This window comes from Haematobia irritans, chromosome 3 (assembly GCF_050003625.1).
Source record: "Haematobia irritans isolate KBUSLIRL chromosome 3, ASM5000362v1, whole genome shotgun sequence".
Lineage (NCBI taxonomy): Eukaryota > Metazoa > Arthropoda > Insecta > Diptera > Muscidae > Haematobia > Haematobia irritans.
Genome location: NC_134399.1, coordinates 30,393,062 through 30,407,293, shown reverse-complemented (window position 1 = coordinate 30,407,293; position 14,232 = coordinate 30,393,062). Strand labels below are relative to the sequence as shown.

The 14,232-nt window shown below is 37.2% G+C and overlaps 1 protein-coding gene across 1 annotated transcript in view; it reads right to left on the bottom strand.

The window, feature by feature from the left end:
* Positions 1-3,628: 3,628 nt before the first annotated feature.
* The window catches only part of LOC142230817 (uncharacterized), a 31,877-nt gene continuing 21,273 nt past the window's right edge, over positions 3,629-14,232 (bottom strand). Inside the window, exons 8-9 of the mRNA XM_075301442.1 lie at positions 6,453-8,939; positions 3,629-6,392 (exon numbers count right to left, since the gene is read on the bottom strand). Of these exons, the coding sequence (XP_075157557.1) occupies positions 3,629-6,392; positions 6,453-8,939 (5,251 nt within the window). The remainder of the gene's footprint in view (positions 6,393-6,452; positions 8,940-14,232) is intronic.

Sequence of the window (14,232 nt, the reverse complement as noted above, 5' to 3'; positions counted from 1 at the left end):
TTTGCTTAAAATTTTATTTAAATAGAAAATTTTGCTAAAATTTTATTTGTCTAAAGAAAATTTTGCCAATTTTTTTTTTGTCTAAAAAATTTTGCCCAAATTTTATTTATATGGAAAAATTTGTCAAAATTTTATTTCTGTAAAAAATTTGTCAAAATTTTATTTCTACAAAAATTTTGTCAAAATTTTATTTCTATAAAAAATATTGTCAAAATTTTATTTGTCTGTAGAAAATTTTGTCAATATTTTTTTTGTATAGAAAATTTTGTCAAAATGTTGTTTCTACAGAAAATTTTGTTTTTCTATAGAATATATTGTCAAAATTTAGTTTGTATTGAAAGTTTTGTCAAAAATTTTATTTTTATAGAAAATTTGGTCAAGATTTTATTTCTATATATAATTTTGTCAAAATTTTATTTCTATAGAAACTTTTCAAAGTTTTGGTTGTATAAAAAAATTTGTTAAAATATTTTTTCTGTAGAATATTTTATTAAAAATTTATTTGTCTATACAAAATTTTGTCAACATGTTATTTCTATAGACAATTTTCTCAAAATTTTATTTTTCTAAAGAAAATTTTGTCGAAATTGTGTTTCTATAGAAAATTTTGTCAACATTTTATTTCTATAGAAATTTTTGTCATAATTTTATTTGTCTATAAAAAATGTTGTCAAAATTTTATTTATATGGAAAATTTTGTCAAAAATGTATTTCTATAGAAAATTCTGTAAAAATTTTATTTCTATAGAAAATTCCGTCAAAATTTTATTTGTCTAAAGAAAATTTTGTCAAAATTTTATTGCTATAGAAAATGTTGTCAAAATTTTAATTCTATAGAAAATTTTGTCGAAATTGTGTTTCTATAGAAAATTTTGTCGAAATTGTGTTTCTATAGAAAATTTTGTTAAAATTTTATTTCTAAAGAAAATTTTGTTTCTACAGAAAATTTTACTTGTCTATAGAAAATTTTGTCAAAATTTTATTTGTCTAAAGAAAATTTTGTTAAAATTTTATTTCTGTAAAGAATTTTGTCAAAATTTTATTTCCATAGAAAATTTTGTCAAAATTTTATTTCTATAGAAAATTTTGTCAAAATTTTATTTCTATAAAAAACATTGCCAAAATTGTATTTGTCCAAAGAAAATTTTGTAAAAATTTTATTTTTGTAGAAAAATTTGTTAAAACTTTATTGGTCTAAAGAAAACGTTGTCAAAATTTTATATGTATAGAAAATTTTGTCAACATTTTATTTGTCTAAAGAAAAAATTGTCAAAATTTTATTTCTATAAAAAATGTTGTCAAAATTGTATTTCTATAGAAAATTTGGTAAAATTGTATTTCTTTAAAAAAATTTCAAAATTTTATTTCTATAGAAAATTTGGCAAGTACCTCTATGTTGGGGAAGGACTATCTACCCAAAATATAAGGAATTCTACCAATCTACCAAACAGTAAAAAATCTACCATTTTGGGTAGAATTCTACCAACTGTGGCAACCGTGTTTGTGATACCATAGAGGTAAACTTCTCTCTTATCACTGAAACTTCTCTCTTATCACCGATTCTATATTTAGCTAAATATCAAAAGCCATCTTTTTTGTAGTCGAACCCGAACGTCTTTCCACATTGCTTTGTTTTTTAAAGCGGAAGAAAATTTTGTCAGAAATAATTTGTTTCTGGTTTTTCTTATGATTAGATGTAATGTCGTGATTGTAAGCTAAAAAGGACAACATTATATTTTCCTTGTTTTCCTTGGATTATAATTTAGCTTATTTTTTGGGAACCACTGTGCTGTAATGGTTAACATGCCCGCCTTGCATTCAAAGGGTAATGGGTTCTGAATGCGTAGCACCGAAAAATAAAATAAATAAAAACACAAGGGATTTAGTTTTTCTTTTCAATGATGTTTCAATAAAACGTAATTTTATTGAATTTTTGGGAGATTATTATTTACCTTTTACAAAACAATCGTTGGACGGACGTAATCCAGTAACGAATAATAACAAAAGCTTAGATGCCGCAAGACAGTGATGGCGCGACTCGTTAGAAAAATGTAACGAATTGTGCTGAAAGCACAGAGCTGCATCCAGAGCTTAGGGTACATTTTCTAACGAGGGGGAAATTGTCATTTTACAAGATTTTAAGTCCCCATCTAACGAATAAATGTTGACCTTACGAATTTGAACTTAAACATTCCGCCCGCCTTGCAACATCCAGCTATGTTGTAATTGAAATTCATTAATACATAGACATTACATACAATATTTTAATATCAAAATAAATATAAAATGCGATGTCAGTTTCATTTTCAAATTGAGCAATTTTTTTTTTTTTTTTTTTTTATTAGTTCATGTATTCATCTTTTCCAACTTCATTCTTTCTTAACTAAATGCTCGTAGAGCCGTTGACCCGGAGGGTCTGCAGTGTCTGGGTTATTGGCCAGGATGACCTACGACACTTATGGTTGGCATTGACCTGACACTATCCAGCCAAACATCGTTAGCTGCGCCAATGGGAATCCAGGACTCGAAAATATTTGTGTCTTTAGAACCCGTGCGTAGACATCGGGCCCTAGAACCAACCCCACCCCGGAAGGACGGTAAAACCTTGGGTCGGCCAGCTGGAGACACTCGAAATGTTCCCGTATCGTATCTGGAGCCGACGACGATGGGGTGACAACACGGGTCAGGTCTGTTACCCGGGCAGAAAAAACCAATTTACTTTCTGCATTGTGTCGGGAGACAGCAACAAGCGGACAAAATGCGTCTTGCGACGTCATCGCTGAGACAAGCCGTAGGCTGAGAGCTAAACTGCTACAAATCATACTGTACCCCGCACACGGGTCGAGGACAGCTCGGACAGGAATTCGACGATCGGACAAGACAAGCAAGAGGACTATAGTGGGACCAAGCGTGACGGTTGGTTGTAGAACCAACATCGGATCAGATAGGGGAGCGGTATTCGTGATACAGTACGCGGACGAGTTAACGGACGAACTTGACTTGGACTTTCTCTTCGACAAGGTTTGAGCGGAAGGACGTTGTTGCTGGTCAAATGAATGTAGCAGCGTATGGTGGCTATCTCCACATTCGCGGCACCTCTCGCGACTATTGCAGGTCGATCGCATGTGAGACCTGCCCAGACAGTTTGAACATACCCGATGCAACACTACAGTGCGCAATCGTTGCTCCAAACGCATGTTCAAAAATTTGCGACACGACCGTAGATTGTGACTTCGCATACACAACACACAGACATTCGAGTGCCCTCTTTTATTCACACCTGAATTCTTTTGGGCAGTCCCCGTAGGGGATGACGATGGTTTGGCTACGTTGGTTGCGGATACGTCAGCAGGAGCCGTATCAGCCCCCGACGGTGGGACAACTTTCTGCGTCGGTACTACCCCTTGTGAAGAGGCGACGACTGGGGTCATCCCGACGTCAGGGACCGGCTCGATGGCTGGTAACGGCTCGCGAAGAACCGGTGCAACATTATTTTCTAAAATCTCTCTTTCCTCATCGGACATCGGGACGTCATCTTCGTAATCAGGGAGAGTCTTAATAATTTCCCTCATATCTTCCATTGTACTGCGAAAAGAAAGATGACGCTTACTATATGAACGATCGAAAACTATTCGGTCAGTATGACCAATTTTACCACCGGTCGTCTTACAACACCGTTTGCCGTTCTCACGTCTGCAACTCTAACGCGACCGTCAGATCCTGGGTGGACGTCATCCACACGACCTAATTTTAACGATGTAGGAGGCAATTGCTCATCACGAATTAGTACCAAGTCCCCTACTTCGATATCACGCTGCGGAAATTTCCATTTATACCTTTTCTGTAAGCCTTTCAAATATTCATCTTTCCACCGTAAGCAGAACTGTTGCGACAGCGCCTTCATTTTCCTAAATCGATGCACCAAATGAAGTGGTGATTCCTCCTCTAACTGTTCAGGAGGCGCCAAGATCGGAGATCCTACCAAAAAATGGCCAGGCGTAAGTGCCACCAACTCTTGAGAACTTTCACTCATCGGGCACAACGGCCTAGAATTTAAACAAGCCTCAATTCTCGAAAGAACAGTCGAAAACTCTTCAAATGTATATTTGAATCCAGATGCATGTTTCCTAAAATGCGTCTTGAAGCTTTTGACAGCAGCTTCCCAGAGACCACCCATATGTGGCGCCCCGGCAGGGATAAACTGCCAGGAAAGCTGCTGAAACTGGTATGCGGAACACACCTTATCACGTCCTTCTTTAAAAACACATCTCAAATCCTTTTCCATTTCGCGTGAAGCGCCTACAAAATTTGTACCATTATCCGAAAAAATGGTCTTGGGACAACCGCGTCGAGATATAAATCTGTGAAAAGCGGCCAGAAACGTTGTCGTAGACAAGTCTGATGTGGCTTCCAAGTGTATGGCCTTCGTCGAAAAGCATACAAAAACGCAAACATAACCCTTTGTTATCTTACATGCGCGCCCTATAAATGACTTAATTTCGAAAGGCCCCGCAAAATCAACGCCAGTCGTAGTAAACGGTCTGGTAAGTACAGTTCTCTCCGGTGGGAGAGCCGCCATGATCTGCGTACAAGACTTCTTCCTATCCAACAGACACCGTTTACACCGGTTAATAGTCGATCTAATCAAAGATGTTAAACGAGGAATCCAATACTCAATCCGAATAAGACGTAGAACCAACTGGTTCCCTCCGTGAATAGATATGTCGTGAACATATTTCACTAGTAACCTAGCGAATCTACTATTATACGGCACTATAATTGGATGTCGCTCACTATACGACAGGGTAGGACACCTACTCAAACGACCATTCAACCTCATAACCCCCTCCTCATCCAGGAATGGATTCAATGACAACAACGAGCTCCTGGAACCTAACGGTTTCTTTTCCATCAAACAATAGTACTCATCTGGATAATGAGCCCTTTGAGAAAGAACAGCTAGACGTAATCTCACTGCCTTTAATTCAGTTGCCGTCAACGTCGTGTCGAGATACACATTTCGACTAGCATGTGAATAATGGGTCCTTTGATAAAACCTAAATATATACGCGATGACTCGTAGAGCCCTATCTAACGAAGAAAACCTCTCTAAAATGTCCTCGTAGTTCGTAAAAAATGATGCGTGAGTCCTGACCGCCCGTACCTCAACGTCAGTCTCAAGAGGGGTGAAATCATTTATATCCCACTGAGAACTATCTGAGCAGAGCCACTCTGGTCCATGCCACCAAAGCGACGAAACCGCCAACTCTGCAGGCGACACTCCGCGACTTCCCAAGTCGGCCGGATTGTCCTCAGAGCGAACATGGTACCAATTCTGTCCCCCAGTATTCTCCTGAATCCTACATACGCGATTCGCAACGAAAGTAGACCACGTAGACGGCGTCTTTCGAAGCCAAGAGCGGACGATCGTAGAATCCGTCCAACAATAAACACGTCGAAATTCAATATCCAACTCCCTGGCTATAGACTTGTAAAGTTCTGAGGCCAAAACTGCCCCACAAAGCTCCAAACGTGGCAAAGATATAGATTTGATGGGGGCTACCTTAGTCTTACAAGATAGCAAATGGGTGAAGATATGTCCCTGCGGCGTAACCACACGAACATATACTACCCCCGCGTATGCTTTTTCCGAGGCGTCGGAAAAAACATGTAATTCTACCTCACAGTCTGTGGAGTAATTGACCCATCGAGGAATACGAACGTGATTCACATCCTGATAGGTCTCGACAAACTTTCGCCATTGTCGCTCAGTTTGTAACGGAAGAGACTCGTCCCATCCTATCTTATCCAACCAAACCTGTTGCATAATTATCTTCGCCACTATAATAACTGGCCCCAGCCAGCCAACAGGGTCAAATAGCCTAGCTATAGCCGATAAAACCTCTCTCTTCGTAAACCGAGATTTTTGCTCAATCGGTTTCATCTCAAAATAAAATAAGTCCAACTGCGCATTCCACCTAATACCCAACGGCTTCGAACTACTAGCTTCAACAAATGCCAGTAATTTGGCGTCAACCAAATGGTTAGCCGGAAGCGATTCCAAAATGGCTAGCTCATTAGAAGTCCACTTCCTCAGTTCGAACTTTGCCGATGATAGTAATCTAATCAATTGGTCCCTAGATTCAACAGCAGTATCCACGTCATGGTACCCTGTCAAAACATCATCCACGTACATGCACCTTCGTAGAATATGTGCCGCGTGGGGATAGTCATCTTCGGAGTCATCGGCCAATTGCAATAACGTCCGTATGGCTAAATAGGGAGCACAATTCACTCCAAATGTCACGGTCTGCAGCTCATAGTCTTGTACATCTTTTTGTGGGGAGTCCCTAAAGACAATTCGCTGCAGAGAAGTATGGGCCGAATTTACCCTAATTTGGCGGTACATCTGTGTGATGTCGCAATTAAAAACATATTTGAAAAATCTCCACCTCAAAATCAAATGAACCAATTCCAATTGTAATGTGGGTCCCACATAAAGAATGTCGTTCAGACTTTTACCATTTGAGGTCTTATGCGAAGCATTAAAGACAACTCGAAGTTTGGACGTCAATATGTCCGGATTGATTACCGGGTGGTGTGGCAAATAACACACAGTTTGATCTGCAGGAGAAGTCGACGACACTGGTCTCATATGTTGCAAGTCCAAATATTCTTTAATCATCCCGTCATACATTAATTTTGTTTCAGGCTTTCGTAAAAGCGAAGCCTCACCACCAATAAACTGCTTCAAACAACTTGTCCGCGAATGTCCAAGCAAGACTTGACCCTTTAATTCGGGTTTTATCGGAAGAGTCACTACGTATCTTCCATCGGAATCCCTATATGTGGTATTCTTAAAATTTTCTTCACAAAATTTATCTGCGGGAGAACAAATTGCCCGTCTTGGTAAGTCCTCTAATTCCCAAAACCGAAGAAGAGTCTTGTCAAGACCATCTTCTTCCATAAATTCAACAGTCGTTGAAAAAACCGTCACATTAGAAGTGGGAATTGAACCAGTAATGAGCCAACCGAAGACTGTCTGTTGAGCAATTAACGATCCTAAAATACCAGACCGAACCCCCTGTAATATAATTCTGGGATACACGTCTGCCCCCAACAATAGATCAACCGGACGACTATCGAACAGATTAGGATCAGCTAAACGTAAATTAGGCAAACGTGACATATAATTCCGACTCACTTGGAAAGACGGTAAATTCCCAGAAATCTTAGGCAGGACCAACGCAGTCGCCTCTACCAAGACCGATCCATCTATGGGTGACCCTATACTCAGAGGGCAAATACCGCGAGAAGTTATCGAAACCGATTGATTCACGCCCGATATCGAAGACGTCGCACTCGTTATCGAAATCCTAAGCAACTTTTGCATTTTTTCGGTAATAAAGGAGGCTTCCGATGCTGGGTCAATAAGAGCCCGAGCTGGGTACGTCATACCCTGATGAACGATGTTCACCATAGCCGTCCCTAATAGTACCGACCTGTTCTGGGAAACATGAAATACTTGCCTGGCCGAAGTGCCAGACACAATTCCAGACGAAGTGGAAGGCTGCGGATCAATCAAACCGCTAGAATCCGTAGGACGAGCGGCCGAAACTGTCGAGGACGTAGTCGCCACATTCGTAGAATGGTAAGAATCTCGATGAAGCAAAGTATGATGCCTTCCTTGACACTTCTCACAACTGCGAGATGTAGCACAGTTGTTAACGTCATGTCTACGAGATAGACAATTGAAACAACAGCGGTACCGTTTCACAACAGTCAACCGATCATTCACAGAAAGATTCCTAAATCTCGGACAAACACGAAGATGATGGCTTTGTCGTGGACAAAGAACACACATCTTATCGACGGAATCTCTAGAAGAATGAGAAGTGTATTGCGAATTACGCGACCTAGATGGCGAAGATTTCGGAGCTGCACTCGTAAAATGCGTTCGCAGTTTCCTGCCATCAGTTTTCTTCGAAGCATCGATACCCTTCAAATCGCGGAGACACGTGAGTGTCTGAATCCTTTCCGTAAGAAAACGATCCATGTCCACCCAAGACGACAACGCAGACTTATCACTTATACCCTGTTCCCACAAAGTAACACTAATCTTCGGTAGACGTTGCACACACAAATATATCAAAATCGGATCCCAATCGTTCGTAGGAACGTTATTCACAGCCATCGCCGAAATACATGCATTCATACCACGCTGCAAGTTCTTCAACCCAGAACTTGTCTCGGTGTCTAAGACCGGAAGGTCAAAAAGAAGCTTCAATCGATTGCTGACTAAAATTCTCAAGTTGTCATAAGTTTCCTTTAACGTCCTCCAAGCTAACTCGAAACTCCTATCAGTGAGAGGAAATCTTCTTACAACTTCACGGGCGTCGCCACTAGTCTTTTTGAGCAAATGACACAAGCGCTCAATATCACTCAGACGGGAATTTTTTACATAAACAGCAGTAAACAAATCCCTAAATGTTGGCCAAGACTGAAAGTCACCATCGAAAACCTCAATATCGCATGGTGGTAAAGCCAAACTATGGACCGCACCATGGTCAACACCTAACAAAAGAGAATTTCCCGATACATCCACATTACCAGAACGAGCAGAAATATCCGCCACATCGGCCTGCTGTATAGGAGTTGACGCCCTAGGAACGGCTTTTAGACCGTCTATCTTCCTTTCGATAGAGGAAACAATACGAATATAGGCATCATAAGTTGCCTCATACTTGCCGTCAGCAGATTCTACCTTTCCCTTATCTGAATCCTCCTGAAGATCGTCTAAACACTCCTCATACCTCTCTTTCACTCTCTCCCAGAGTGATTTCGCCTCTTCGACCTGAGCCCTTAGAGAATAAACATCTAAATTCTCCTCCTTCAAAGAGCTAACCCGTGTCCCAAACTTCACAACCGCATCAGCGGCTCTAATGAATCGCGCGAATGTATTAACTGGCATATTGAAAATAATTTAGCGTCACAAAAATTCACAAAAACTCGTAAAGTATGTGAACACGCACTTATCGACAGCGAAAACTGGCCGAAAAATCAATAAATTTGCACAAAATGCCCAAAAATGCAAAAACAAAAATTTACAAAATTTTTCTTTCAGTGTATCAAATTCTCACACTGCACCGAAATTACCACAAAATTTCTTGAAGTGTAAACAATTGTTCGTAAAACAACCACTTCAAAACTTAAAATCAAAAATTTCAAACAATTTGTAAACTATTGGACTATTTTTCTCTCAGTGTAGAAACAATTAATTTTCGTTCAGTGTACCGAATCACAACATATTTTCCCCTTGTACAAAAAATAGGCAAATTATTCAAGTTGAATTCAAAAAATCTCAAAATTCTACTAAAATCTTCGAACTAATTCTCTCAGTGTATGAATGAATTTACGAAAATTACGCTCAGTGTATCGAAGAATACTGCCGCTGTATCAAAACTTCACACACGAAATCCAGATGATCAAAAAATTCAACAAATTATAAGAAATTATAAAAAAATGTCTGTAAGACCAAATGTAGGGTGCACGGACTGTAAAATACACCTCTACACTTCCACGCCAGATAATCTCCCCAAAAAAAATTCAAAATCACAAATAATAAAAAATATAGAAATAAAAATATATATACGTAATATATACGATAAAATAAAAATTATACGATCGTACCGGACCGCCTGTAGGGTGCACAGTGACCAAAACGATAATTTTTACTAATGCGCGTAACGCTAATGGGTCATACAACACGATAACCCAAAAAACTCAATTTCAAAAATTTTTATAATTTTCTTCAAAATATTTACGACTCGCGGCCCCGTGAGGGTTAACAAATAAACCAAAGAAACACAGCTCAAAAAAAATATGTATGTATATACGTGTGTGTATCACTGATCATACGTAGGTATGTAATTCAAACGTTGACTGCAGTGACGATTGATGTTTGTTTACAATAGTAATACGACCAACAGAGCCTTTGGAGTCTGCGTGTATTTTGTTATTGTTTTATTTACTTCAAGTTAAAGGCAACGTAATTGCAAATAATGTTTTGAAGTAAATAAGCACTGTCAACGTTTAAATTCACCACACAACACCAATATATACAATAGATTTTTCACTTTTTATTTTGATTATTCTTTCACTTGAATATCATTTAACAAAACGAAATTAAACAAACGAAAGAAATGTACGTACGTATGTAGCAACGAATGTGTGTTTTTTGAAATGCAATTTGCCGTCGGCAAAACGAAATAATTGTATCGATGTTGTAAAACGACCGCGGTTTAAATTTAAAAACACTCGCGATTTGCTCAATTATTTTAATAAAACACTGACATACGCACCTGTGTGTTGATAAATAATTATTTAAATAATTTTTCAAATGAAATCTTCCACAAATATGGCTGCAAAGTGGCTGCTTTTTTGTTGTTGCTTCACAATATCAGCACTTTCCTTTTACAAAAAAGACAAAACAAAATCCTTTATTAATTGCTGTAAGCAAGTATCCGGCTCGATTGGACCAATGAATGCGTAGCACCGAAAAATAAAATAAATAAAAACACAAGGGATTTAGTTTTTCTTTTCAATGATGTTTCAATAAAACGTAATTTTATTGAATTTTTGGGAGATTATTATTTACCTTTTACAAAACAATCGTCGGACGGACGTAATCCAGTAACGAATAATAACAAAAGCTTAGATGCCGCAAGACAGTGATGGCGCGACTCGTTAGAAAAATGTAACGAATTGTGCTGAAAGCACAGAGCTGCATCCAGAGCTTAGGGTACATTTTCTAACGAGGGGGAAATTGTCATTTTACAAGATTTTAAGTCCCCATCTAACGAATAAATTTTGACCTTACGAATTTGAACTTAAACAGGTTCAATTACAATTTCGACCGAACACCAAAAATTTTTTCTGCGGTGGATTATCGCCTCTCAGTAAAATTTCTGAGAGTTTCTTCGTAATGAGAAATTCCGTTCGAACTCAGCTAGGAGAAGGATCCTTTCATTGAGCTAAATATAGAATCGGGCAGCACTCTATGATAAGAGAGAAGTTCCCCACTGTCTTATTACAATGGACAGAATAGTCTAAGTGATTCTGAAATAATTAGCTGCAATTATACATAATCAAACCTAACCTAGTGAAATTTTCTCATGAGGCGGGTCTTTATCCCCTCAATAAAAAATTATTTTTTCCGGTGTTTACTTACCTTTAGAGCGTTCTCATTATGTGATATAAACTGGTTAAAAAATGTGGTTTTATTGTAACAACAATTATTTATTACTATAATAATTTATTCGTTTTTTTTTTAATTCTAATCAGTTGTTTGTGTGTGTATGTTGATCTATCAGATTTGATTAATTTTAATAATAATAACATTTATCAAATTTATCTTTAATAAATCTAATATATTTGATTTTATTTATTGGGAATTTCTTGCTTAAAAAAATCAACTATAATACAATTTATTTTTAATTTAATTTTCATTTCACATTTCTGATTTAATTATTTGTGATTACTTCTCTTAAAAAAATGTACACAATACTTTTTTTATTTAACTTTAATTTTTATACTTTTCCTTTAATATGAAATTAGATTTTAACACTGTGAGCACCAAAAATAAGATGGTTTCGTCAATCGATTCAATTAGGGGGGATAAAAAATTTAGTTTATACAGAAAATTAATTTTTAATAGAAATTTCTTCAATTTGAAAGAAAAAATATATTCACTGACATAAATAAAATTAATTTATTAATTTGTATGTAAGGGTTTGTTTTGATTAAAAAATTAAATTAACGTTTTATTTGTATATATATTTTTTTAAAATTTAATTACGATTTAATCAACGCGATCCTTAGGATAGGTTAACGGGATCCTTGAATTTTAGTCATCCATAAAACTTTTGTGGGCATTTTTAAAATCTTTTCTAATTAAACAACCTAATTCACTTTTGGTTCAAATGAGAATTTTCCATCGATTAAAGATCTCGGTTCTATGGAGAATAAATGTAAGAAATACACAGAAAAAAATAACCCCAACATTTTCCCAAATAAAATTTAAATTGAATTTTAAAAAAATAGTCAATTAAAAATTTAATTGATTCAAAAAAATTGTTTAATTGAAATGGTTTCCATAGCCAGCAAAAAACGTAGCCAAAATAGCAATGCAAATGTTCTTTTTGTATCCGGAAGTATTGCGAAATTCGCTCAGAAGCAATGAATTGTACATAAGCTTGTCATAGGGCGAAATTAATCGGCTTGTGGGCGCAGAAAACTATGCTATATAAATACTACTGTTTGACTGTTTGCGTTGCTTGTGCGTTGGTGGCTATAGCGATAATTATCTGTTGATGACAGCTACGTTGCCCAGTGGATAGTGTGTTGGCTTACAAATTGCATGGTCTGCGGCTCGATTCTCCGTCCAGACGAAAAATAAAATTTCAAAAAAATATAAAATCGAATAATATGTTAACTTCTAAACTAAAAACCTCGTGAAAGTGAGAAAGATGTGGGGGAAGATGCAATTAACATAGCCAGAAAGGATTTTTTTGAGTTAGTTTTTATGAAATTTTTTTACATCCTGTAAAAGAATAAACACAAATATTACAATATACTTTTCTTCCAAACAAACTTTCAGCGAAAAGCAAATGGGAAGCGATCTTTGTTTGTCTAAAATTTCGTTTGGGAGGAAAGAATTATTTTTTGCGTGTACTGCAGTATTGCGGATTACATTAAAAAAAATAATGAAAACGTTTAAAAAAATAATTTTTTTCCTAACTTTTTCGACTTTTATGTCTACTCAGTCTGTAACTGAATAAAAGTTTGCCCGGATCAAAATGTTTTGTCTTTACACTAATGATTTTGGTATTGATTCCGAGCAAAAAAGAGGAGAATTGAAGTAAGGATAAATTTAAGAAACAATCCTCTTTAAAATTTGTGTTTTGCGTCCTTGATACCAGAAAATAAAATTTAATTTAATTTTCTTTCGTTTTTATACCCTCCACCATAGGATGGGGGGTATATTAACTTTGTCATTCCGTTTGTAGCACATCGAACTATTACTCTAAGACCCCATAAAGTATATATATTCTGGGTCGTGGTGAAATTCTGAGTCGATCTAAGCATGTCCGTCCGTCTGTTTAAATCACGCTAACTTCCGAACGAAACAAGCTATCGACTTGAAACTTGGCACAAGTATTTGTTATTGATGTAGGTCGGATGGTATTGCAAATGGGCCACTTTTACGTATAGCCCCCATATAAACGGACCCCCAGATTTGGCTTGCGGAGCCTAATCATCCGATCTGGCTGAAATTTGGTACAGGGTGTAAGTATATGGTCTCTCACAACCATGCAAAAATTGGTCCATATCGGTCCATAATTATATATAGCCCCCATATAAACCGATCCCCAGATTTGAACTCTGCAGCCTCGTAGAGGAGCAAAATTCATCCGATCCGGTTGAAATTTGGTTTGTGGTGTTGGTATATGATCTCTAATAACTATGCAAAAATTGGTCCATATCGGTCAATAATTATATATAGCCCCCATATAAACCGATCCCCAGATTTGGTTTGCGGATCCTCTCAGAGCAACAAATTTCATCCAATCCGGCTGAAATTTAGTACATGATATTAGTATACTATCTCTAACAACCATGCAAAAATTGGTCCATATCGGTCCATAATTATATATAGCCCCCATATAAACCGATACCCAGCTTTGAACTCCGCAGCCTCGTAGAGGAGCAAAATTCATCCGATCCGGTTGAAATTTGGTTTGTGGTGTTAGTATATGGTCTCTAACAACCATGCAAAAATTGGTCCATATCGCTTCATAATTATATATAGCCCCCATATAAACCGATCCCCAGATTTTATCTCCGACGCCTCTTGCAGAAGCAAAATTTATCCGATCCGGTGTTGGTATATGGTCTCTAACAACCATGCAAGAATTGGCCCATATCGGTTCATAATTATATATAGCCCCCATATAAACCGATCCCCAGATGTGGTTTGCGGATACTCTAAGAGCAGCAAAATTTATCTGATTCAGTTGAAATTGGGTTGTGGTGTTAGTATATGGTATCTAACAAACATGCAAAAATTGGTCCATATCGGTCCATAATTATATATAGCACACATATAAACCGATCCCCAGATTTGACATCCGGAGCCTCTTGGAGGGCCAAAATTGGTCCATATAGGTCTAT